At 38.9% G+C, this 27,360-nt stretch overlaps 2 protein-coding genes and 3 non-coding genes across 5 annotated transcripts in view; 3 read left to right on the top strand and 2 right to left on the bottom strand.

Annotated features, from left to right (window-relative positions):
- The window catches only part of LOC137491106 (uncharacterized), a 1,257,671-nt gene that overhangs the window by 284,158 nt on the left and 946,153 nt on the right, over window positions 1–27,360 (top strand). The window lies entirely within an intron of this gene.
- Window positions 672–743, top strand: trnae-uuc (transfer RNA glutamic acid (anticodon UUC)). Its single transcript has one exon. It is a non-coding gene; the product is annotated as a tRNA-Glu (tRNA).
- On the top strand, window positions 832–917 carry trnay-gua (transfer RNA tyrosine (anticodon GUA)). Its single transcript is given in 2 exon segments — window positions 832–868; window positions 882–917. It is a non-coding gene; the product is annotated as a tRNA-Tyr (tRNA).
- Window positions 1,002–1,073, bottom strand: trnae-cuc (transfer RNA glutamic acid (anticodon CUC)). Its single transcript has one exon. It is a non-coding gene; the product is annotated as a tRNA-Glu (tRNA).
- LOC141381800 (uncharacterized) lies at window positions 7,039–26,997 on the bottom strand. The gene is made up of 3 exons (XM_073948371.1): window positions 26,955–26,997; window positions 26,352–26,501; window positions 7,039–11,408 (listed from the first exon to the last, which is right to left on the bottom strand). Exons 2-3 carry the CDS (start codon window positions 26,434–26,436, stop codon window positions 9,439–9,441), a joined length of 2,055 nt encoding a protein of 684 aa, XP_073804472.1. The 5' UTR covers window positions 26,437–26,501; window positions 26,955–26,997; the 3' UTR covers window positions 7,039–9,438.

Genomic DNA, 27,360 nt, shown 5'->3' with positions numbered 1-27,360 from the left:
AGCCCTAGGCCCAACCTCACGGTAACCTGCTGTGTTTTATTCAATTTTACTCCTACCCCAACCCTAAACACAACCTCAGAGTAAGCAGTTTATATATTTTTTTATTTTTATGAATGTCTACTACAGCCACATCAATCGCAAACCCAGCCTACGTGCGGCATAAGTGCCTACCACTTAGAGGTCATCCAGCCGACTTGCAGTGTAATCTCCTCCACTTGTAGGTCTCTGAGCTGCAGCAACACCTAAGGGCTCTGACACACAGACACAAAAGAAACCATTGCTTTTAACCTACTCTTGGAGAGGAGAGAGTCTCCGACCCTGGATCTCAGGTCTTCTATGGAGGGACTGTCAGGAATCCTGTAAGAGCATCCCATCCACACAACCTCTTGCCATAAAAACAAAGCAGAATGTGTGGTGAAGGAACTCCGGGTTGACAGAGCCTTGTCCTTGCTTCAAGCAATGTGCTAACAAGGTGCTGAACAGAGTGACGGTGGCACAAAGGTTAGCGCTTATGACTACGGATCAGAAGATTCTCGGTTACGGAAACCAAGAAACTGTGTATGAGAGAGTGCGTAAGTGTATGAGTGGCACTTGTGCAAGCGGAGCAGGGACGTGCCAGCGATCAGAATGAACTGGAGTTTCTGCCAAGACTGGGTTTCAAGAGTGGCAGTTCCCATATGGTCTAGCGGTTAGGATTCCTGGTTTTCACCCAGGCGGCCCGGGTTCGACTCCCGGTATGGGAAGGCTTGAGTGCTTTTGCTTCTGTCCTTTTTGGCCAGCGGTCGGACTGCAGCTACATTATAGGATGTGGTTGTGGAACTGCCCCGTAAGCCTTCGATAGCTCAGTTGGTAGAGCGGAGGACTGTAGGTGGATGATGGCAATCCTTAGGTCGCTGGTTCGACTCCGGCTCGAAGGACATCTTTTGCGCTCGAGCCGCTTTCTTGCCTTCGCCAAGTCAGTTAACCACTCCTCAAAGTTCAGCATGGAGGTGAAAAGGATATTCCCTGACCGGGAATCGAACCCGGGCCGCGGCGGTGAGAGCGCCGAATCCTAACCACTAGACCACCAGGGAAGGTCTGCGTGAAAGGTTGGCCTCAAGTCTAGCTGTGGGCCTCCACCCAGGTGTGCTGCAGCTGCTCTGACAAAAATAACTCTAACGTTTGCAACCTCCTCCTGGAGAAGAGAAAGTCTCAGAGCCTGGATCACAGTTCTTCTTGGGAGGGACTGTCACATGCTCAGTGTAAGAGCATCCTATCGACACCACAACTTGCCATGACAACAAAGCACAGCATGCGTTGAAGGAACTCCATGTTCACCGAGCCGTGTCCTCTTTCCAAGCAGCATGCTAATGAGCACTGCTGACGCGGACTGGGCCAGGGGCGCAATTGATAACACGTCTGCCTACGGATCAGAAGATTCTAGGTTCGACTCCTGGCTGGCCAATTCAGGATTTTTTTGCGTTGCTCTCAGTGCAGTGCGGTCGCGGTTTGCCCCTGCCTGAGTTGTTCGGTTCTACTCTGGAGTGAATCGAGTTTCTGGGGCCGCCAGCACAGAGCCTGTGGGGTGCTCTCCTGGGTTCAAAGGCTGCCCCAACTGCTCTAATGTCTTGGTCCCGTACATCCCTCAGGACTTCCAGAAGAAACCAGTACAGCCACTCTCCTGGGAAGATGGCAGTGACAGCTTGTAGACCAAAATGTTTGCTGTGAGGCTAAGGCGTTCTACTGCAGCACAGATACGCATTCGAAAAGCAGACAATATTCAAAAACAAAGTGCCAACCTAAAACAAGATTGCAGTCAAAATGACCACCTCAGACAAGTGTGAGCAATGTTTCAGTCTCTGTTATATGTCGGCAAATATGCCACACAGTGCAGACTGGGCCAGTGGCGCATACTGTCACCTGTAAGTTGTGGTTATTCTTGGTTACACCGGCCAATCACGTTCTGAGTTGGAACCAAGATTTTTTTTAATTCTTGGTCATGCTGGCCAATCACGTCCCGAGCTGGAACCAAGATTCACCCTATTCTTGGTTACGGCAGCCAATCATGTTCCGAGTTACAATGAACGCTATGGCCAATCAGAGCCCTTATACCATTCAAGATTTGTACTGTAATAACAGATTTCGTTGCAGATTAATTCGGACAACAATTGCAAACTAAGTATTTTTATAACAAGTTGGTTTAAATGAATAACCATTACAGTAACGTTGAATACTATTCATTCTATATTTACTTTTACTTGATTTAAACTGTCCTTTAATTCCTTTCTAACCTCTACTTCTTCATGTGCTTTTGCTTTTTGTATTGATTTACTCATTTTAATCGTATACTTATTAATTTCATATTTTGTGTTATCCCACCATAGTCTTTTATCTTCATGATGCAACTCATTTTGTATTTCAGTATTTATCAAGTCCACTATTGCCTTTCTATAAGGTTCTCCTTTTAAAATTTCTGTATTTAAAATCCATATCCCTTTTCCTCTTTCGGTTTCATTTAAATCAATCTTCATTAATAAAAACTTGTGGTCGCTTAGCGCTGTTTCTTTAAAATAAACACTCTATAAAATCACCCAGTTTTTCCTTGCATAAAATAAAATCAATCCTACTTTGCTTTAAGTTACCAGCTACTAAATGTCTTCTTGAATATTCTCTTTTTCCTTCATTCCTTACTCTCCATATGTCCACTTCTTTGTGCTCTGCCATTAGTTTCTGCAACTCTTTTCTCCCAGTGTCATTCCTAAAAACCATGCCATCCGCTAAATCAGTTCTATTAAAAACCGTGTTAAAATATCCAATTAAAATAGTTTCTCCCCATAAAATCATTAGATCATTTATTCTGTTTAAAAAAGTCCTTCTTTTCCTTTTCTGCTACTGGAGCATGAATGTTACATAATGTTGTATTATTTTCTCTCATTCTAATAGCAAGGCATTTTCCCTCTTTATCATTGTATATTTCTTCCACATCATTCTTTATATCTTCTTTGACTAAAATAGCGACCCCTCTTCCCATCCTTCCTTCACCATTGTTATAAAATATTTGCCCCCTCCATCTCCTTTTTAAATCTTCCATCATGCCATTATTCCGATTAGTCTCTTGTAAACAAATTAAGTTTTGTTCTTTGCACAGTTCCTTTACCTTGTCAAATTTTCCAACATTCAAAAGACCTCTTGTATTAAAACTAACACAATTAAAAACCATTAAAAGAAAAGATAAAAATAAAAATAAATACTTAAAATTAGCGCTACCAAAATTAACGCGTTAACGCATGCGATTAATTTTAAATAATTAACGCGTTAAAAAAAATTAACGCAATTAACGCATGCAGGTTTTTTTACTTCCTGTTGTGGTAGACATGTGTTCAACATGCAATAAATGTGGATAAGACCAAGGAAGCACTTTTTGAAGGAAAGTTCCAGTATAAAACAATTAGGTACATCACAGGTTATCCAGAATTTCATGCAATTTCGGGTGTTTCATTTTTAACTTTCGACTTCTGTTGTAAGTTGACACCGCATGGCGAACAGAAACAAAATCATCCGCATTTCATGACTCGGTGTTCCTTTAAGGTAAGGTTCCTTTTAAGGCTACACGGTAAAATTTTAAAAAGAGTATTATCTTAATCATATTAAAATCGGAGTATTGGTGTCTTACGTAAATGTACTCAGTACGTCTGGTGAAGTCGCGAGCTGTCAAAGACAGGGCATTACTCTGCCTTTCAGCATGAGCCCACCAAGTTTAGCGTGTTTCCTCATATAAACACAACGAAAGCGTATACTTCGCGTTGTTGTGTCAGAATCCTTGTGAAATACAGTAATACTTTAGGACGCTTAGTTTAAGCAAATTTGATGAACGTGATCATGCGTGTTGAATCTGAGGGGAGTCGCTCCAGTATGGAAGGCCGTTGGGGCCAAAACGTCTGCAGCGCGTTGTGTGTGTCTGTCTGTGTGTTTGTCTGTGTCAGGCCCGTTGAGGGGTGTCAGGGGTGGAGTGAGCGACGTATCTGAGTAGGGGCGAGAGGGGTGTCCAATGTATTTAACGACCGGTTTGCAAGAAATGATCATTCATTTGCGGGCATTTGGGAGTCTCTGTGCACTTGCGGGATACTCCTAGTCTTAGCAACTGGATGAATGTAAAGGAGGATTAAGCAAAATTGTTTCTACTCTATAACTAATGTTCTCAACTCACAGCAATAAAACTTTACAATGAGTGCAACAGTTTGTATCCTATAGTTTATTATTATAATTTTTCATTTTCCATATCTGCAATTCCTGTATTTTGGCATTTTTTTGCAGTCCACTTAGAATCCAACATGGAAATCAATGTTTTCTTTTTTGGCATTGATTGTTTTGAAATTTAAATGTCATTAACATGCCTGTGTTTTAATTTCTGTAATAAATATGGCTGTCAAGCCAGGATCTTAATGGTTTATTGTGGGTATGTTGTTTGCATGAAGAAATCTGTGTTACAAGTTAAACAAAAATTCTATTAAACAATTATATTTTGAATTTAAATAATTTTTTGTCTTGCGTTTACATTAATTTTACATTTAAACAGGCAAAATTACAAGTTTCAGTATTTTAAATGTGATTAATCGCGATAATTTTTTTTAAAAAGGTGCGATTAATTAGTTAATTTTTTTTAATCGATAGTCAGCACTAATATATACAGGGAAAGCTGCCCTCATATCGAACACACACTCACATATGCATAGGCTTATATTATTATTTTAAAAATTAACAGAAAAAAGGGCACTTTCTCTCCAGAAGGAAAAAAGGGCTCTTAATACAATGTGTGCCCCATTCCTATCTCTCCGCACCCCTCGTTGAGAACCAAGAGAATCGCTTTCGAGGTTAACTAGGCAGCCGCACACTTGACCCGTGTGCATAGAGTAGGTGAGATCAAAGTCCCTTTAAGATATTCTATAGTCTTTGCGTGAGCTGGGACGCGGGCAGTGGACCAAACCATTGTGAGGAAGGGAAGAGAGATCTCTCAGCTGTTTCTAAATGCATTTTTTTTTGTGTTTTTATTTTTTAATTTGCTCCATCTTGCTTTTTTTCAAAGGACACAGATGTTTAATTAGCTGTTGTTCAGTGGTGAATTAGAAAACTTAACTATTAATATTAAGCATCACCACCGTCCACCCTACATCTACGCACCTGTATGAAGTAGTGTTCTAGGTTATAACGATGCGTAAAGAATGCTCCGGCTTCAATACAGTGCGTTACAGTACACGACTGCCCCCTACTGTTCATGTCTTTATTTGCTAGACCATCTTTCCGTGCTAACGCGCCATATGTCGTGGCCATGCGAGATCACTTTGTTTCATGCGCGTGTTAGTTCATGCCAGATCTGTATATACATTTACCTGATTTTATTTTTTTTTACTTTCTGTTGCCTTGTCACCTGCTAAAAAAGCGGGGGATAAACTTTTTAGATTATTTCCAGGCAGAAGTGATGCCTGTAACAGATGTAAGCAGTCACCTGCCGATTACCTTCACATGTTTTGGTCATGTTCAAAATTAACAACCTTTTGGTCTAATATTTTTACAATTCTTTCTCAAGCTCTTAATATAATCATCACTCCTGACCCTCTGACTGCCCTTTTTGGTTATCTTCCATCCCCAACTACACAAACATCACGCTGCGTCATTGCCTTTACCACCTTGCTCGCCAGGCGCGCAATTTTCCTCAAATGGAAACATGTGTCCCCTCCCTCATCAGAAAACTGGATTAAAGAGATTTTTAATGGCATCTATCTTGAGAAACTGAGACATTGTTTTAAAGGATCACTGAACTCCTTTAACAAAACATGGAGTCCCATGCTGTCAGTCATTGAGAACCTTAACATTTCAGGAACTGCTGACTAGAATTTCGAAAGGGAGAAAGAGAGACTTCTATTTTCATCCTCTGTATTTACCCATATATTTATTGTTATTTATTTTATTTATAATTTTTTTTCTAATGTTATTATTTATTTGATTATATGTTTATTATTTATTTATCAGTGTCTTGATTCACCGTTACATACTTATTGAATGCCTCAGAAAATAGGGAGGGGTGGGAGATGGGAGGGATGGTGCATAGAAGGGGGTAGAAAAATGTAAGGTTGTTTAAAGAGTTCTACAGATTTCTTGTTTTTATAGCTATGTATTTCATGTCATCTCTTTGCTGATAGGACTTCTATTTTTCATATACATTTGCAAGTTTGTATAATATCTGGAAAAAATGCAATAAAAATATTGGAAATAAAAAAGCGGGGGATGTAGCTTCTTGTGTGTCAAGTGATGTAACGGAAGTGGGTGGAGCTAGAGGGGAACGTCGGTGGTGGGAGCGACAGAACAGAAAAGCTTGTTACTGCTGAAGAACGTAATAAAAATAAGCTAGAAGCTATTACTTGTGTGTGTGTGTGTGTGTGTGTGTGTGATCTAACATCTACACAAGCCATCCAACTTCCCCTTCCACCACTACAATGTCTATCCATCCATCCATTTATTCATTTTATTTTGTAAATGTGCTATTTTTCAGGCTGATCTCAAAAATACAGTATTTTTTACTGACAGAATTTTAGGTGCAGGCTAGGACTGTCTCTGCCATTTGCAGATAACGTTGTCTTTTTGGCTTCATAGGACATGGAGTAGGTGGGATGGTTTGCTGCTGAGTGTGACATGGCAGGGAAAGAAACAGCACCTCTAAGAAACCATTGTGCTTGACTGGAAAAAGGTGGCCATCTCCAGTTTGGAGGAGAGTCTTTACCCCAAATGGAGTTCAAGTATCAGTGTTTTCCATGAGGAATGGAATGTGAGATTTAAAGATGGATCAGTGCAGCGGCAGCAGTAATGCAGTTGATGTGGTTGTCTGTTGTGGTGAAGGATCTGAGACGAAAGGCAATGTTCTTAATTTACTGCTCATTCTAGGTTCCTACTCTCACCAATGGTCATGACTGAAAAGAACAAGATCTTGGATACAACCGGCCACATTTTGCGAAGTGTTATGACCCGCTTGTTAGAGTCGCACCATAAGAGAGCCAACAAAATAGCCTGAATGCAAATTATTTATTATAAAAGTAACTCATAGAACAAACAATCAAAGCAACCAACAAATGTGTAGGGATAATAATTACGATAAAGAACTTAGGATAAAATCACAACAACACTTTAACTACATGATAAAATTAATGCAAAACAAAACCATAAGGTTAAAGAGTCAATGAAATGGCAGGTCTTGACATGTGGACTCCTGAGTAGCTACAGCGTCCTGGGGTAGCTAGCACAACAACTTTTATATACCCATTGATGAGTAATGCAGGCATCCAATCAGAATTTACCAAATGCTCTAATCTAGAGTCTTGAGATCATCACAGTGTATAAATATTGTAAAACTTAATACCTGTCGCTCTGCCTAAATCATAAAATATTCATCAAGTTTGTATTCTACTCAAAGTAAATGCAGTAAACTAGAACAAATCTAGAATCTAAAAGTAAAGAAACTTCACTAATAAAAGCTGCAACACAGGACAATTGAATGGGCTTTTAAAACTTGAGGGCCTGGTATACTGCAAACTAAGCGTCCTAGAGCTCCACCTTCTTTGATGTGCGGTGTCTTCCCAGTGATGTCTCTCATTCAGGGAGTCAGACAGTGAACATCATCTAAAACAACACTAGCTACATGAATACACTGGAGAGAGTACAAATTTATCTGCACTGGTACAATCACTTGCAAAGAGATTTTAAGCTGCAGAGGAGCTGTTGGCCAGATGTTTATGACAGTTCTTCTCTCAGCCACCACCACGGTGTTTACGGTAAACGCGAGAAGCGCAACACATTTACAACCCCACCTACTGCAGTGTAGGAGTGTTGGAAAACAGTATACTGTCACTCAGCCTTTTCAAACATTATTCAGACATGAAACATCCAGTGCACAGAGAAAATTTTTGCTGCATTCATGTCATGTGTGTAACTTTTTTGTCTATGTGTTTCTTAAGCTGCGCCGAATGATTAAAACTCTGTAGACACTGATCAGATCTGTACGGTTTCTCTCCAGTGTGAATCCTGTTGTTTTCAGATGTGTTAACTGATTAAACCTCTTGTAAAAACACTTGTACGGTCTCTCCAGAGTAAATTGTCTGGTGCAGTTTCAATTTTGGAGCTGTAATAAGTCTTCTCACACTCAAAGCGCATATACTCTTTCACATCAGTGTGGATTTTCATGTGTTTATTAAGGTTTGCTGATCGGTTGAATCTCTTCCACACTGAGTGCATGTGAATGGTTTCTCTCCAGTGTGGGTCTTACATAGTCAAGTGATGCAATTTCCAAGGTCAAAGTTCACCAAGCTTGAACCTTGCAAGGCAGTGAATTGCGAAACTTGACGCACAAACTTACGTTTCCAGTCTGACACATTTGCGTGCGTATGAATGGAAGTCTATGGAGAGAAAAGTCCGGTGTGACCACAGACCCCAATTTTATCCTCCTTACACTAGCTGCCTTGTATTAAATTTAAAATATTAATTCTCACCTATCTAGCTCCTGTTTATCTTCTGTCTCGCTACAATCCAACTCGCTCTTTACGATCTCAAAACTCCGGGCTTCTGGTAGTACCTAGAATAGCAAAGTTGAGTAAAGGAGGTCGAGCCTTCTCATTTATGGCTCCTAAACTCTGGAATAGCCTCCCTGATAACATCCGAGGCTCAGACACACTCTCTCAGTTCAAAACTAGATTAAAGACCTATCTGTTTAGTAAAGCATACACTCAATGCATCACTTAGCGGGTTTCCACACAAGTTTCTACATCTTGCTTATATACACTATGAACAGCAGCTACGCTAATTATTCTTTTTTTTTCTTCATTTCCACCTGGGGATACTCATTCCAAGGTCCTCAGATTATGCGGAGTCACTGATTGGATCTAAGACCAGCGACGAGATGATCCCAAGGTTTCCATATCCGGGACCAGGCCGTATCCTGAGCTGCTGCTGCGCTGGTGGTCGTGGGGAGTGGAGAACATGAGACTGATTCCAGTGATGCTCCAGGGACAGACGAGTCTTCGCTGAGGCCAGCTTCCAGCCTCCACTGCTGAGACTGCAGCTCTGCACAAGACTTTTGGCCAGCGAAGAAATGAAAATGGTCGTGCCCAACTGAGTCTGGTTTCTCTCAAGGTTTTTTTTCTTCACTCCTATCAGTAAAGTTTTTTTTTTTTCCCTCTCCGCTGTCGCCACTGGCTTGCATGGTTCAGGATCGGTAGAGCTACGCATCAATGGATTTGCTCTTCAGTGTTTGGACTCTCAGTAATGATTTAAACCACACTGAACTGAGCTGAACTGAACTTAAACACTAAAAACTGAACTACCCTGATCCAATTTATTATGACCATTTATGTGAAGCTGCTTTGACACAATCTACATTGTAAAAGCGGTATACAAATAAAGCTGAATTGAATTTAATTAAGAGCAAGTGAATGGTTTCTCTCCAGTGTGGATCCTCATGTGTTTATAAAGGGATGATGATTGGCGAAAACTCTTCCCACACTGAGTGCACGTTATTGGTTTCTCTCCAGTGTGGATCCTTATGTGTTGATTAAGGTGTGATAAGCGGTTGAAACTCTTCCCACACTGAGTGCAAGTAAATGGTTTCTCTCCAGTGTGGGTCCTCATGTGTTTAGAAAGGGATGATGATTGGCGAAAACTCTTCCCACACAGAGTGCACGTTATTGGTTTCTCTCCAGTGTGGATCCTTATGTGTTGATCAAGGTTTGATGAGCGGTTGAAACTCTTCCCACACTGAGTGCAAGTAAATGGTTTCTCTCCAGTGTGGATCCTCATGTGGTGATCAAGGTTTGATGAGCGGTTGAAACTCCTCCCACACTGAGTGCAAGTAAATGGTTTCTCTCCAGTGTGGATCCTCATGTGTTGTTTAAGGTATGATGAGCAGTTAAAACTTATTCCACACTGAGTGCATGTGAATGGTTTCTCTCCAGTGTGGATCCTCAAGTGTTTATTAAGTGATGATGTTTGGCGGAAACTCTTCCCACATTGAGTGCATGTGAATGGTTTCTCTCCAGTGTGGATCCTCATGTGTTTATAAAGGGATGACGATTGGCGAAAACTCTTCCCACACTGAGTGCACGTTATTGGTTTCTCTCCAGTGTGGATCCTCATGTGTAGATTAAAGTTTGATGATTGGCTGAAACTCTTCCCACACTGAGTGCATGTGAATGGTTTCTCTCCAGTGTGGATCCTCATGTGTTTATAAAGGGATGATGATTGGTGAAAACTCTTCCCACACTGAGTGCATGTTATTGGTTTCTCTCCAGTGTGGATCCTCATGTGTAGATTAAAGTTTGATGATTGGCGGAAACTCTTCCCACACTGAGTGCACGTTATTGGTTTCTCTCCAGTGTGGATCCTTATGTGTTGATTAAGGTGTGATGAGCGGTTGAAACTCTTCCCACACTGAGTGCAAGTAAATGGTTTCTCTCCAGTGTGGATCCTCATGTGTAGATTAAAGTTTGATGATTGGCTGAAACTCTTCCCACACTGAGTGCAAGTAAATGGTTTCTCTCCAGTGTGGATCCTTATGTGTTGATTAAGGTGTGATGAGCGGTTGAAACTCTTCCCACACTGAGTGCAAGTAAATGGTTTCTCTCCAGTGTGGGTCCTCATGTGTTTATTAAGTGATGATGCTTGGCGGAAACTCTTCCCACACTGAGTGCACGTAAATGGTTTCTCTCCAGTGTGGATCCTCATGTGTAGATTAAAGTTTGATGATTGGCTGAAACTCTTCCCACACTGAGTGCAAGTAAATGGTTTCTCTCCAGTGTGGGTCCTCATGTGTTTAGAAAGGGATGATGATTGGCGAAAACTCTTCCCACACAGAGTGCACGTTATTGGTTTCTCTCCAGTGTGGATCCTTATGTGTTGATCAAGGTTTGATGAGCGGTTGAAACTCTTCCCACACTGAGTGCAAGTAAATGGTTTCTCTCCAGTGTGGATCCTCATGTGGTGATCAAGGTTTGATGAGCGGTTGAAACTCTTCCCACACTGAGTGCAAGTAAATGGTTTCTCTCCAGTGTGGATCCTCATGTGTTGTTTAAGGTATGATGAGCAGTTAAAACTTATTCCACACTGAGTGCATGTGAATGGTTTCTCTCCAGTGTGGATCCTCATGTGTTTATTAAGTGATGATGCTTGGCGGAAACTCTTCCCACACTGAGTGCACATGAATGGTTTCTCTCCAGTGTGGATTATCATGTGAATCTTAAGTTTGCTTTTGCTTGCCAAAATCTTTCCACACTGAGTGCAGGTGAAATGATTCTTGTCTCTCCTTTTCAAAATACCATCAGTCTGTAAATGAGTTTTTTCCTCAATTTTGACATGATGTTCCTCCTCTTTCCTCTCATTCTCTTCAATTAGGTCTGAAATAAATAAATAACAGATTAATTTTCATTAAGTCTAAAAATCTCTCATCAAAAGCTGAAAAGTAAAAAGACACTGGAAACATTGGCTACACACACTTATTTTGATGCATGTTAAATGTAAAATAAAATCAGATCATATTTTGTTCAGTCATTAACCTGTACACATTTAAGCAGATTAAATTCATCTTTATTTATCTACTGCTTTTACAATGTAAATTGTGTCATAGTCGCCTAACATAGAAGTCATTGTAAATTGAAATGCTGTCAGTCTAGTTTTCAGAGTTTCTTACATAATTGATCATAAAAGTAATTTTGGTCACATTGATAAGACACAGATTTGAAAGGTGTAAATGGTGTGACGACCCCGGTATTCTACTTTGGATGTGGAAGATCCTGATTAGGTGCCATGGTTGCTCCCCAATTGGTTCAAAGCATATAAATGCGAGAGTGAGCTAGCTTCTGCAGGATAGTGTGGCTACTGGCCGTCTTCGCATCAAGACCATCTCTTTATTTTGGCAATCTTATGGTTTTGTTTGGCATTATTTATATGTGTAGTTAAAGTTAGTTATTTTCTTTATTTTCCCCTAGACATTTGTTTGTTTCTTGATTTGTTGTTTTATTAGTTGTGTATAATAAAGTTGCATATATAATTTTTTTGTTGTCTGAGCTCTTTTATGTTGCAACTTGAATGAGGGGGTCGTAACAATGGCCTATTTTTATTTGTATATATTCATAATTACAACAAAATGTTTCTCTAAAATTTGTTTAGCAGACAGGGAATACTATGGATAGAATACTATGGATAAGATACTGTGGATAGAATGAAAGAACCGACAGGGGAAAGCAAAGAAGGAGGTGTTTGTTTCTTTATTAACAACTCATGGTTGAGAAACATACATCCAGTTAGATCATTTTGTTCTCCTGATCTGGAATACCTTATGCTTCGGTGCCGACCACACTGGGCACCAAGAGAGTTCACAGCTGTTATAAATACAGCTGTCTACATCCACCCTCAAGCCAACACAAAGCAGGCGCTAAGGGAACTGAATGGGAGCATAAGCGAGCAGGAAACCACACACACCCAGTGGCAGCGTTTATTGTTACAGGGGACTTTAACAATGCCAATCTCAGGAAAATCGCTCCAAAATACTATCACCATATCACCACAAACATGCGTGGTGACCGTATTTTGGACCACTGCTATTCTCCGTTCTGGGACGCCAACAAATTCCTCCCCCGCCCACCGTTTGGCATATCAGATGACTCTTTTGTTCTGCTCTTGCCTGCTTACAGGCAGAAACTGAAACGGGAACCACCCACCCTCAAGACGTTTCAAAGCTGGACGGACCAATCGGATTCCATACTTCAAGAATGTTTTGATCTTGTGGACTGGGAGATGTTACGGACAGCTTCTGATGACGACATTAAGGGCCTACTCACACTATGCCATCCGTACTGTGCCCAGGCCCGTTTCCTGGATCGTTTGAGAAGTGTGAGTTTCCCGGATCGTTGAGAAGACCCTTAGCTGAATCGGGCTCAAGCACGGTTCACTTGGCTGGCCCTAGCCCGGTTGGAAGAGAAGGGCCTGAGCGCGGTTCACTTGGCCGGTACGTTTGTAGTGTGAGTGCAAAACGTGCCAAAACCCGAAACTGAAAGAGAGACGTGACTTTTAGGGATTGTTTCATATGGATTTATTAATCATTCTTACTGTTCAGTGAACGCAAACTGCCGTAATTTATTAAAGACGTAGACATCTCACTGCACGACAGTTGCGCGCCTTCAGCAAACCTCCTCATTCCTGCAGCACGAGAGCTTTATGATTGTTTATAAGCGCCTAAAGTGGCGGATCTGTTCGGCGAAATATCTGACTGCGTGTAAATGCATCCCTAAGGACTGTTTGGTGAAATATTTGACTGCATGTCACTGCATATCAGACGACTGAAACGATATAACTAGAGAAATCTCCACTGTGCTGCTGAGTGAGTGAGAGCGCTTCTCACTGAACAGCGCAGCAGTGATGACGTAAGCGTGCCGAGGCCCATTTGTGGTGTGAGTGCAGGCTGTCGGGGGAGACGGGAGGGGGGACAAGCGCGGTTTGGCCCAGTTCGAGGCAACTGTACCTAGTGTGAGTACGACCTAAAATTTACTCAAGACACTGTTACATGCTTCATCAGAAAGTGTATAGAAGACACGGTCCCAACAAAAACTGTCCATATCTAAACTGTCTAAAAATCTGTCCCTAACCCAAAACCATAGATTAATGGCGAAGTTCGAACAGCCCTATTAGTGTGAACCTCCGCCTATAAATCCAGAAATGCTGAGGAACAAAAACAAGCAAACTACAACCTCAGGTAAACTATCAAAACAGCAAAACATCAATACAGAGGTACAAGGTATAGGGGAGGAGTATGTGGCAGGGACTTAATTACATCACAGACTTTAAAAGTAACAAACCCCTCACTGTGAACATTTCTGCGTCTCTCCCGGACGAGCTCAACTCGTTCTACACTTGCTTTAAAGCCCAGGACAGCACCCACACACTGTGCGCTCCGCGGCTGATACCGAAACCGTCAGCACACTCTATTTCTGTAGTGGACGTAACGAGATCTTTTCGGAGCATCCTGAAAGCTATGGCCCAGACCTCTCCCTCTCTCGGCCTGTGGTTCCCACATGCTTTAAGACAGCTACTATTGTGCCCATACTGAAATAATCTAAAACCACATGCTTAAATGACTGGCGTCCAGTTGCTCTGACACCCATCTTCAGCAAGTGCTTTGAGAAGCTGATTAAAAAGCACATCTGCTCTGTACTGTCCGCTCACACTGACCCTCTGCAATTTGCTTACAGGAATAATCGCTACACTGATGAAGCAATTGCTTTCACCTTGCACACTGCTCTGTCTCACCTGGAAAATAAAAGCACATATGTGAGAATGCTGTTTGTGGACTACAGCTCAGTATTCAACATTTTAGTGCCTGCCAAACTAGTGGTGAAGCTCCAGGCTCTGGATCTACACAGCTCTCTGTGCAACTAGTTCCTGGACTTCCTTTCAAGCAGACTGAACAACATAACCTCATCCACACTGATCCTCAACACTGGTGATCCACAGGGCTGTGTTCTCAGTCCACTCCTCTACTTCCTGTAAACACATGACTGTACAGCCAAACACATCTCCAACGTCATTGTTAAATTTGCAGATGACACAACAGTGGTGGGCCTAATCACAGATAATAATGAGAGGGCCTACACAGAGGAGGTACACACTCTGACGCAGTGGTGTGAGGAAAACCACCTCTCACTCAACATCAGCAAAACCAAGGAGCTGGTGGTGGATTTCAGGAAAGAGAATAGAGAACACACCCCCATCACCATCAACGGGACACCAGTGAAGAGAGTCAGCACTTCCAAGTTTCTTGGAGTACACATTGCTGGGGAATTGACATGGACTGCTCACACAGACGCAGTGCTAAAGAAGGCACAACAACGCCTCTTCTTCCTCAGGCGTCTCAGGAGGTTTGGAATAAGCCCTCACATCCTCCGCTCGTTCTACACCTGCACTGTGTGGAGCATCCTGTGTGGCTGTATTACCACCTGGGGCCTGTTTCAGTAAGGAGGTTCAAACAACTCTGAGTTTAAACTTGAACTCTGAGTTGATTTACCGAGAGATTAAAAACTCTGAGTTTTCGGTTTCAGAATAGCTGATCTGAGTTGGGTCAATCAACTTCGAGTAGACCAACTCAGAGTTAAGCGCGCACACCGTGACTTTAAAAAGGCATTATCAATGGAGCGCAGACATTACGAGTGACTATGTCAATTACTTATAAAAGAGATCACCATTTCTTTCTCCAGCTGAACTTGATGTTCTCATGCAAAGTTATAGCAAATATGAGCGTATATATTTGAAAAGAAGCAACCATCAGTGAAACTGAGACAGCGTGGGAAAACAGCTGCTCAAGTTAATGCCTAATTTCACTTTTTAAGTATTTAAATATTTAAGTATAATAAAATAAGTAATGTAATTTGTGACGTTTAGATATTTTTTTCTAAACTTTCTTTTATACATTTATTAGTTTTAAATTATTTAACAGTGCACTTGTGTGTCTGCCTTTTTTATTGATCAAGTGATAGAGGTTAATATAACATTTAGAAGGTAAGCAGTACTAAAAATAATTTTTAGAAAGAATAATAATCCCATTAATCTAGTTACAGTGCATGTCGAAGGTGAATTTAATTTAATTATTTATTAAAAAAGGATAAGCCATTCTAGTACAGTTCTTCTGTGTGTGACTAAAATGTAGGCAATAGCTGTTTCCACCAAATATATTACATAAATGTATGTGCAAAACTGGAATATTGCATAAAAGATGCGAATAAAATTCCATCCAACGAGTCAAAGAGAAAAAAATCGTCACTTCCTGATTAAACTGGCACCAAATATCAACAGTAAAAACAGAATTTACTGTGGTAGAAGAAGCTGCGTCGTTTATTTAGCCTAATTAATGTACTTGCGCCTCGATGTCAGAAGACAATGCTGAAACACAATGAACACGTGGGGGCGTCTGAAGCCATGAGACACGGAGACTCTTGACACGCACCAGACGTTCGGAGGTAATTAATAATATACAATAATACTGAAACAGTTAAGGCATTTTAGAATGACTAAAACAATATTTAAGACATGTTACAGTGTGCTCAGCCTGCTGGGTTGATCATTTACACACATTTTCATTATCATATGATCATGGTCTTTTTTTAATGTACATACACAGCAAATTCATTGGTGTTAAATTTCAAGTGTTGAGGAAATTCAGAGTAAAGTGTTAAAATTCTAGAGTTAGATCGGCATTAGAAGCTGATTTGCCTCCTTGTCACACAGAGTAACATGTATCTACCTTTGTAGAAAACCCTTGTATTTGAGAAACTAATCAGAGTGTCTGAAATCTCACCATACACCCTCATTCACCTGGCCCTTGAATTAGTCAATTAGTTTAGTCCACTAGACAGAAGGAATGACCACAAATAAGTGAATTCAGACACCTGGGGCCTGTTTCAGTAAGGAGGTTTAAACAACTCAGAGTTTAAACTTGAACTCTGAGTTGATTTACCGAGAGATTAAAAACTCTGAGTTTTCGGTTTCAGAACAGCTGATCTGAGCTGGGTCAATCAACTTTGAGTAGACCAACTCAGAGTTAAGCGTGCACAATGTGACTATAAAAAGGCATTATCAATGGAGCGCAGACATTACGACTGACTATGGCAACATCTTAAAAAAAGAGATCAGCATTTCTTTCTCCGGCTGAATTTGATCTGCTAATGCAAAGTTATAGCAAATATAAGTGTATATATTTAAAAGGAAGCAGCCATCAGTGAAACAGAGACAGCGTGGGAAAACAGCTGCTCAAGTTAATGCCTAATTTTTAATTTTAAGTATTTAAACATTTAAGTATAATAAAATAAGTAATGTAATGTCATGTTTATACTTTTTTTCTAAACTTTTATACACTTTTATCAGTTTTAATAGATTTAACAGTGCACTTGTTATGTGTCTGCCTTTTTATTGATCAAGCGATAGAGGTTGATATAACATTAAGAAGGTAAGCAGTAATAAAATTATTTTTAGACAGAATAATAATCCCATTAATCTCTAACAGTACATGTCGAAGGTTAAGCTAATTATTTATGAAAAAAAGGACAAGCCTCGTGCATGACTTTGTTCTGTGTGTGACAGAAATGTAGGCAATAGCTGTTTCCATCAAAATTACATACATTTGTGCAACACTGGAATAAAATAAAGCAGCGTTTTTATCCAAAGAGTCGAAGAGAACACAATCATCACTTCCTGATTAACTTGCGCCAAATATCAACAGTAAAAACAGAATTACTGCGGTAGAAGAAGCTGCGTCAATGATTTTTTATTTAATTAATGTACTTGCGCCTCAGAAGACAATTGACACACAATAAACACGTGGGGGCGTTTGAAGCCAGACGCGGAGATCTTGACACGATCCAGACGCTCGGAGGTAATTAATAAAATACACTAATACTGAAACAGTAAAGGCATTTTAGAATCACTAAAACAACATTTAAGATGTCCTGCAGTGTGCTCAGTCTGCTGGTTTGTCCTTTCACACACATTTTCATCATCATCTCTAACAAACCTTTTTTTAATGTACATACTGTAATTTGTTAAGTGCACTTCGTAGTTTATGTGCATCTTATCAAATAAAATATCTTATCAAATAAAAGTTTAACTCAGTTATGCACATGTTTTATTATGCGTATTTTCAAAAGTTATGTGAATCATGACGTTTCCATCAATCCTTTTTATGCACATTTCCAAAAAGAGCTCTAAAATAGGTGTGTGGAAATGTAAGACTAATGCGAGAAATACTGCTTCATCTTTAAAAAGGGGAGGAGACCGACGTTAACGACGTTAACGGAGTTAACGTTAACTCTCTTTTAGAAACAGGCTTGACTTACCCTGCTTTCTCGAGTTTAACAAACCTGCCTTTTTGAAACGGAAAACCCAGAGTTTCTCTCATTTCAGGGTTAAACTACTCTGAGTTTTAACTTAACCTGCTTTCTGAAACAGGCCCCTGCTGTTGAACACCTGCTGTTAACAAGCACAATCACTGAAGGAATAAGAAATTGAAGGAAGAAATAAAACTACAGACACAGCCTCACACCAAACCAACTAAATTAAAACAGAGGATTAAACAACTCCATTAAATAACAGTATAAGCAGCTTCACTGACTACAGCTTGACTTCATTTCTGTAAGAATATTTGACAATGAACAGAGGTTTATATTTTTTTATTAAAAATATTTCATTTGACCTCACCATCATAGAGATCAGAGGCTGCTTATTTGAGATCTTGAAGCTTTACTCTTATATCCTAATGTTTCTCTGACTGTTATAGCCGTGTTTCTAAAACTCATTAGCTATAGCAAGAAAGGTCAAGAGAAACTATACTGTTTATGCTTAATTGTTATAGATTTAATTTCCGGTTTTTATTAAGTTGATTCATAAAGATATGCAAATATAGTTGTATTAAAACTGCATGGGACAATACTACTGGCAGTCTGCTGCTCTTCATAGAAAATTCAACAAACAATTAGGATGCAATTAATAATTAACCTGTCATGCACTAAACATTCAAGCTCCAGCTTGCTCTTTATGACACACAGGCATCAAGAATCAGGACATGAACCTCAACCGTGGTTGCTAAAAAAAAAAAGCCGCATAGTTCATGCCACAATGCATGCTGGGTGCCAGCATAGTACAAAGCTCCCAGCATGCATTGCAGCATGAATAAATTATGCAGCTTTATGTTATTACAATCTCTTTCTTTTCCTTTATTTTGTGTTGTTTTTGGGAGGTAATGTTTCAGTAGAGTGTTTTTTTTAACTTGATTTTTATTTTTTTGTTTGTCACCATCATTGAGAATCAAAGACTAATTATTGATGCCTGGGTGTTTTTGAGTTCTGCCATAGATCAAACATTCTCATTGTAAATATTGTTTTTATTTTATTGGAGCTTCAGTGGTTTCATTTATGTATATTATTTATTTCTCACACATAACTAATATGATATTGAATTAGAAAACAAGCAGGAAAGGATGGCTATGTTATCATAAATAATCTCTTCAGACTGACGCTTTAATTTTCTTTTGGCTTTCCATGCTATATGTATAAATAGTGTAATTAACACTATCTATAGCAGCCAAAATAAAAGACATTTATAGCAAGAAGTTGAAGAGCCTGACTAAAGTAGACTCTGTCCTCCATCATGGTGACTTCAAATGAACAACGGAAATTTTATTAAGAGCTTTTGTTCACATGACAGAAATAAAGTCACTGGTCAGTAATAGGTGAAGCTCCATGATAAGTTGTTTAATTTGATGAGTTTTTTTTTTAAAGATGTTGAAAAATAAATTTTTTTTATAGTGTAATTTGTTTTATTTTTATTGATTATTATTTTATTTAGAGTTTTTCTCAGTTGATTTCATCTTTGGTTTTGGCTTGTGTTTTTCTTTCATTCAGTGATTCTGCTTGTTAACAGTTGTTCATCAACAATTCTCAATCCTCCTTTAATTAGACACTTAATTGTTTCATTAACTTCATCACTGTCTGAGTGTTCAGCCCTCTGTAGTGAGGACACTAGTTAGGATTTTGCTCTGGAATTTAGGGCTTACGTGTGTTCGAATGAAAAATAAAGACTATGGGATTTGTTTTTAACAGAAATATTCTGGAAACTGAATTTACGAATGTAAAATGTTGAAAACAGCAGATTACTGGCAACCACTGCTGCCAGTATTTTGACATACATTTAACAGATATTTTACACAATAAGAGTTTGCTAATTAACACTCTGGGTGTTAAAAAATTTAACACTTTCAAAAATGTTATTTTAACACTTATAGTGGTTCCCATATAAACACTGAGGGAGTGTTAATTTTAACTCTAAGGTAGTTAAATCTACTATCTAAAATTTGCAGTGTACTGTAATTTGTTCATTAAAAGTGTTTCCATCATAGTTTATGCGCACATTTTCTATCGAATAAAAGTTTATCCTACTCAGTTATGCGCGTTTTTTATGCATATTTTAAAAAGTTATGTGCATCATGAGGTTTCTATCAATCGTTATAAGCATAAAAATAGGTGGGTGGAGACGTAAGGCTAAGGCGAGAAATACCACTTCATCTTTAAAAAAAGGGGAGGAGACCGACAGAAACTCTGAGTTTAGAGAATAAAACCTGCTTCCGGCCAATGTTAGATTCACAGAGTAAGTTACCACAGTAACTGACTCTGAGTTAAAGTTACCTTTCTTTCAGAAACAGGCTTGACTTACTCTGCTTTCTCCAGTTTAACAAACCTGCCATTTTGAAACGGAAAACCCAGAGTTTCTCTCATTTCAGGGTTAAAATACTCTGAGTTTCAGTTAACCTCCTTTCTGAAACAGGCCCCTAGTATGTAAATAGCACCAGCAGCAATCGCAAAGGCCTACATAGGATTGTGTGAACTGCTGGACGCGTAGTAGTAGGTGAGCTTCCCTCCCACCACGACATCTACACCAGGCGGTGCATGAGGAAAGCCAAGTGAATTATCAGCGACTCCAGCCACCCAAGCCATAGACTTTTCTCTCTTATTTACGTGTACGCACAAACCCGGGATATTTGAAACCTGCGGCTCCGCCCTCTAACACAGAAACCCAGACACACACACACACACACACACACGCAAACATGCCGGTCGATTGAAGTCACACTGCAGATGGATATTATTGAGTCTCTACCCAAAGATGAAACCTCAGCTTTATAGCCAAGCAGTTGGAAACTACTGGAAACTTCTGCAAACTACATGCTACAAAGAATACTTCATCGGCTTTTGTTAAAGGAAGGATCAGTAAAGAGTAACTTACTGCTGGACGTCAGGATGGGTTTCTTCCTCCATTTCTCAAGTGTAAGTACGTGCGATTAAAGCTGCCTCGTTTACTCTAGCTTGCAAATGTATTTAGTTGTGATTTGTCACTTGTAACCGAGTGTACCGTATGAGGTTAACTCGCTTTATTCTCATATCGGGTGCAAAGCCACGTTAAAAACGTGACACGTGCTGCTTTGTCTACGGAGCTCCGTGGAGGAGGGTAGTGTTTGTGTGTGTGTGCGTGTACGCGGGCTGTCGTCCGGAGGTGTGTGTGTGTGTGCGTTGTCGTCCGGACCAGGGTTAAGTGTTTGTGTGTGTGTCTGTTTGTGTGCGCGCGCGCTTTCGTCCGGAGCAGGGTTAAGTGTTTGTGTTTGTGTGTTAGGACGAGGGCAATATGTGTTTGTGTGTGTGTCTGTAAAAAGAGCAGAGTGAGACAAGCTGGAAGATCTCCTCAACTGTTTTTGCACAATAAAATAGTTAGTCGTCTGTATTTTCAAGTCCACCGTCTGTATTTACATTGACCCACTGGCAGCTAAAATCCACGCCTACACTATCGAGCGTGTATGAACTGTGATTACTTTTATATTGCTGATTAGCTGTTTGGCATTTCACTCTCTCACTGAAGGCAGTTGACCAATCGCAACAGACTGTCATTGGTCCAATCAGCGCAGATTAGCTTCACGCTAAAGAGGGGTTTGAGAACAAATAAATCACTGGACGATTCATACAGGAGTCGCTGGGATAATTAGGTAAAAAAAATGCAGATTATAAGACCATGAAAGTGTTTTTTGACCTTGCATGCATATTAGACTGTTGTTGGAGACCCTTACAACCAAGATATGACCCTATTTCGTGTAAAATATGGGCTCTTTATGGTACTTTCAAGTCCATAGTTTCGTTATAAAAACACTTGTCTTCTTCACAAAACCAACCATAAGCATGTTGGATAGATGAATTGGTAAATATGGACTCATATCAAAGGGGTATGATGTCCATGTTATATGAAGTGGTCTAAAGAACTGCCCCCCCTTGCCTCAATTGTATAAAGCTAAAATGGGAAGACAGACTGGGACTAGACATATCAGATACAGCTTGGCAATATGCTATAGAACTGGTACACTCATCCCCTGTATGTATTAGACATGGTCTTCTACAGATTAAGGTGCTTTATAGGCTTCACCTATCTAGGAGCAAGCTGGCAAAAATGTATCCAGGGTCAGATTCATCTTGCCCCAGATGTGGTTTGGAGCCAGCAGATCTGGGGTCTCATGTATCAACGCTGCGTACGCACAAAAACTTTGCGTACGCCAGGTTTCACGCTCAGAATGGCTCACGTTTGGATTTACTAACAATGAACTGAACGTGGGAATGTGCGCAGGTTCACGGCAGCTTTCTGGCAGGCGTACGCACATTTTTTGTGCGTGTCTGTTTTATTTCCATTGGCGACTCCTAGAGGCAGTTGTGTTAAATTGCTCTCTACAAAGTGTCTGATCCTTGCAATGGCAGCTGTATGAGACGGGTTCATATAGTAGGTATGTAAGATTTCCATACCATACAGTTGACCAGCTAAACATTAAAGCACAATTTGCAGCGGTCGCCTGTTTTCCCAATGTAATCTGAGCTATCTACTGCACGCACATTACTATAAAGACACTATCTGAAGATGAATTTGCATGCGTGAATCAGAAACATTTCCATTCAATAAATCTGCAAATAAAATATGATGCACAAACTTATTGATGATTCCTACTTGTCTTTCTCTTGATAAATAGTGGGCAAAATCTGATATGTAGCGGGGAAAAAAAGAAAGAATTCATTAGACGCTGGATTCGAGCCGAGTTCATGCTCGAACATGTCAATGCATGATCACATGCTTCTTATGAGGTGCGCCACTGAGACTGCTAAGTGTACTGCAACATTTTTCAGTTATAAACCACACCATTTCTGTTTTAAATGCACTCAGTGCGATGTTCAGACCCAACTGTGTTAACCGTATCAGCTAAACTCTCCCACTCTATTTTTTTCTTTTGTTGTTAATTCAGGAGAACAAACTTGCAAATAACACCGCTTTTCTCCTGTCTACCTCCGAAAGCAGCACCTCCAGTTCACATTCTGTTCAAAGTTTCTCTTTTTGCTTGCTTTTGCCTTTGCTTTTTCGTTGGGTTTTGCCATTAGCATAGTCATTAGCATATTCATACGGGGGAGGAGGCAGGGAGGGGTTTTGTGCTTGTGCATGTTGCGCTCAGTTTCACGTTCATTCAGATGTACAAAAGAATATGCGTGAGATTCGGCGTACGCAGTGTTTCATACATCTGAATTTTTTTCTGCGTACGCACATTTACAGCTTTGTGCGTACGCAATGTTTTAGTAAGATTTCCACGCAAGTCTTCGTACATGAGGCCCCTGATGTTTTGGGGGTGCCCTAGATTACATACATTTTGAGCCAATATTTTTAGATCATTTTCATCTATATGTAATCGAGATCATTGCCTTTTCTTCTTTATTGGCCAGACGCCTGACTCTCCTAAGATGGAAAAAACAAACCCACCATCCCACACACTTTGGATATTAGAAGTGTTATTACATGCTAAACTCGAGCACCTTAAGTACATCATCCGAGACTCTACAAAAAAGTTTTAGAGGTTTGGCAGCCTTTCCTCTCCTACATTGAACGCTCAAAGGTTATTATATCCTTGGTGAGAGTTTATCCCTAGTTTTCTAATTTATTTTATCTATTTTTATTAATTAATTTATTTTTATTCATGGGGTGTGAGTATGTCTGTAGCTATGTACCATGTTAATTTGTTGTTCAATATGTGTGTTGTGGAAAAATTAAAGACTTTGGAAAAATCAATAAAAATAGTTGAATAATAAGAATGTAAGCAGTACTAAAACATTGTTTTTAGAAGAGTAATAATCCCATTAATCTAGTTACAGTACATGTCCCTGTCGAAGGTCTGTGAATTTTAGCTAGTTATTAATTAAAGAAGAACAAGCCTTTCTCGTACGTGACTTTGTTCTTTGTGTGACTGAAATGTAGGTAATGGGTAATAAATTATATATTCCTTCTATGCTAATCAAGGACTTCTGAGACATTCCAAGAATGGGATGGGTCCTCCTGGCCTGGCAGAGTTGATCACAGCTCAAATACAAATTTCTGCCATTTGCTTGCAGTAACCATTTGCTTTTCACCATCCACAATTCATCTGCCCTTGATCTTCCTTCAAATAGCTTTATCATGTATGGAGTCATTTGACAGTTTATGACTTAAGCGTTGTAGTGCTAAAATCAACAGAGACATTGATTGCTTGTATTTCAATATACAATTTATTTACTATTGTTGAGTCATGGCCTGAGGAGAGTATGTTAATGTTCTCACCCACTTTATCTCCTCTGCTGTGCTCTCATGTTCAGTTGGTTTTGGGGGTTGGTTTTCACTCATGTTTGAAAATGCTTTACTCAGGGTATAATAAGGAACGTTAAGTGTTGATCTGGGAGAATGGCTTTTACTCTGCCTCTCCCTCATATGGCTGCATAGCCTCATATGCTAACAAAGGCAATTTCACTGTTTTTGTTGCTCAGCAGTGCACGTACAGCTAATTTCTTTATACAGTATGTTAGTTTGTTTCATTCTACTGTCTGTATATTTAAACATGTAAATTAATAAACAACTTTACCTGCTTTAAGCTTTGAGATTCTTTCTCTTTATCAATGATAATAACAACTTTGATGGAGTCAGATTAATTACAATAAAGTCAGATAAATAATGGATTTAAACACGCCATCCTTCAACTGCTTTCTGTTTTCGATTATTGGTTCAGAATAGCAGCGTAAGCTCCAAACCTTACAGCTATGTTTCCATCCAAAAATGCCAATTAAATTAATTTGCAAAACTGGAATATCGCATAAAAAATATGCAAATAAATCAGTGTTGTCGGGCGACGAGGAGGCACAGTAGGTGGTGCTGTCGCCTCACAGCAAGAAGGTTGCTGGTTCGAGCCTCAGCTGGGTCAGTTGGCATTTCTGTGTGGAGTTTGCATGTTCTCCCCAAGCTGGCGTGGGTTTTCTCTGGGTGCTCCGGTTTCCCCCACAAGATCAAAGACAAGCAGCATTACACTGTTTTAAGGATCTAAAAATGTATTCTTTAAAAAGCAAAAAGATTTCAATAGCGGCGCCTGCTGGTACGTGAAGAATATGGTCAATACTGATAAACTTAACATCATATAGTTTAGAATACTGTACAATGTTTTATAATAATTAATTATTTTAGTGTCCATTTTCATTCAGCATATTTAAAATTAGAGTCATCCACGTTTTCTGACATACTTTAAATCAGGGTTTCTACAGGTGTCACCAAGTTAAATTTAAGACTTTTAAAGACATTTTTAAGACCATTATGAATGAATTTTTAGAATAAGGAATTTTTCAAATGGCCCAGAAGAAAAGGTTTTTTATTTGTCCTTTCAAAAAATATTTTTTATATAAAATGTTTAATAATACAATAATAAATCAAAACTAATAATAACATAAAAATATTTTAGATATTTCTTAGCAAAATATCTTAAATATTGTGTAAAAACAAGAGAGCTCGACTTGGATCCACACACTTTTTTTCCAAAATAAACTTTCTTTAAAATAAAAAAAACTAATTAACAAATGTATTAAAAGTTTTAAAAACTATAATAAACTAAATCCATTCAAAACAATCTGTCCAGGTGGATATCCTCAGCAGTCTTTACCATTATGATAAACAGAGTTAAAATGACCTTTTTAAATAAAAGTTGAAAGTTTTATTGAGATGGATTGTTGGTGATTGTATGGGCTTTGACCAAATTGGGTAACAAAACATGAACACAGGAAAATGAAGACTTGTTTAAAAAAGATTTAAGACCTACAGCATAACGTTTCAGTAAATTTAAGACTTTTTAGGGCCAAATTTTAGATTTTGGAATTTAAGACATTTTAAGACTCAGCGGAAACCCTGTTTAAATACAATAGCCCTGGTAATTAGTTATTATAATAAAGATTTAATTCTAACTCTGATACTATCTGTGAGAACTAGTAACAACTACTAGAAACAAGTTTAAACCCATAAAGAAGTCGATGAAAAAAAGGGAATTGTGATCAACCTGACATATGCAAATGGAAAGTACCTAGCTTACACTATCACTGTAATGGCAGATATCTTTTATGAGAATACTGTAGGTCAAATATCGTCAGCTCAGTTTAACTTTTTATTAATTTATTGTTTTCATTTATTTTATATAGCGCCAGTGCTCAAGGGCGCTTTACACAGTAGGAGAACAAGAAAAGCAATAACCTTAAGAAGGTAGAGAAAATGGGAGACTAATAATACATAATGACAAAAGACACGAGAACAAATAACAAAAGAAACTCATTCCTGTCTTTCAATGAGTGCTTATGTGCATTTAGCAGAACTAGGCAGCACACTCAGGGCTGCAACATGGATTTAATTTAGTATTCTTATTATTAAAATATATCTGAATGAAAACTAACTTGTTTGTTCCTGCGGATCTTCCTGTTTGACTGTAAATGTTTCTTCAATCTTCACATCTTCACTCTCCTCTTTAATAAACGCCATCTTTATAACAGTGTGGAGATCAGTCGCTTCAGCAGGAGTTTTTCTCTGTGTTTGGACACTTTATTCTGTGTAAAATGAACAAAACAATAAACAGAAACAAAATAACTTCTCTTCAACACTTGCTTCAACAGTTTCTTTATATGAGTGTGATTGACAAAAATAAATCAGGTAAGTCTGAGCAAGAAACAATAGCCACAAACAAATGACCTAATAAAAACTAGTTCTCCATTTATTTATATATATATATATATATATATATATATATATATATATATATATATATATATATATATATATATATGTATGTATATATATATATATAATTATAATGTATACTTGTATTGGAATGACATTATGCTAGTAAATAAATAAACCTTCATTAAAACACATTTCAGTTGTTCAAACAATAGCCCTCGATTACTGTTATTAATAAAATTAATTAAAATTATATAATATCGAAAGAAAAACCTGAAACTTTAATCAATCGGTTTATATTTGTGTAAAGTTGTGAAACAAACCTTCCTCCAGTTGAACCGCAGCGCGGAAGCGGCGCAGCCTTATGACGTCACACAACACGCCAAAATAAAAGTCTTTGTTGTTCAGCTTTTTTGCCACTTACTGTTGCAGTCAGGACATGACAAATTTCACACTCCTTTTCACATCTCACATAACATATCTGCTCTCTCTCTTTCAAATACACAAACATTCAGTATTTGAAGTTGATCAAAACTTTTAATCCAAACATTTTTACACAATTTTGAAAAACTTGTTTAATCCACTAAGAATAAGTGCTTTTTTTTTCGTTTTTATTGTTGCAAAAAGTTTACATCACAAGACAGAACAATCAACATCGCAAGGCATATTTACCATTACAAATATATAAAATAAATTAAAAATGTTACAACTGCAACAAGGAGCAAGGAG

Source organism: Danio rerio, chromosome 4 (assembly GCF_049306965.1).
Source record: "Danio rerio strain Tuebingen ecotype United States chromosome 4, GRCz12tu, whole genome shotgun sequence".
Classification (NCBI taxonomy): domain Eukaryota; kingdom Metazoa; phylum Chordata; class Actinopteri; order Cypriniformes; family Danionidae; genus Danio; species Danio rerio.
The sequence above is the reverse complement of the archived record's forward strand: the minus strand, read 5'-3'. Positions and strand labels throughout refer to the sequence as shown.

Excerpts from the sequence above, each read along its gene's own strand:
- LOC141381800 (XM_073948371.1), bottom strand. The coding sequence starts at position 26,436 with ATGGCGTTTATTAAAGAGGAGAGTGAAGATGTGAAGATTGAAGAAACA. Across the intron at positions 11,409-26,351 it reads AGATCCGCAGGAACAAACAA|ACCTAATTGAAGAGAATGAG; the intron begins GTTAGTTTTCAT and ends TATTTATTTCAG.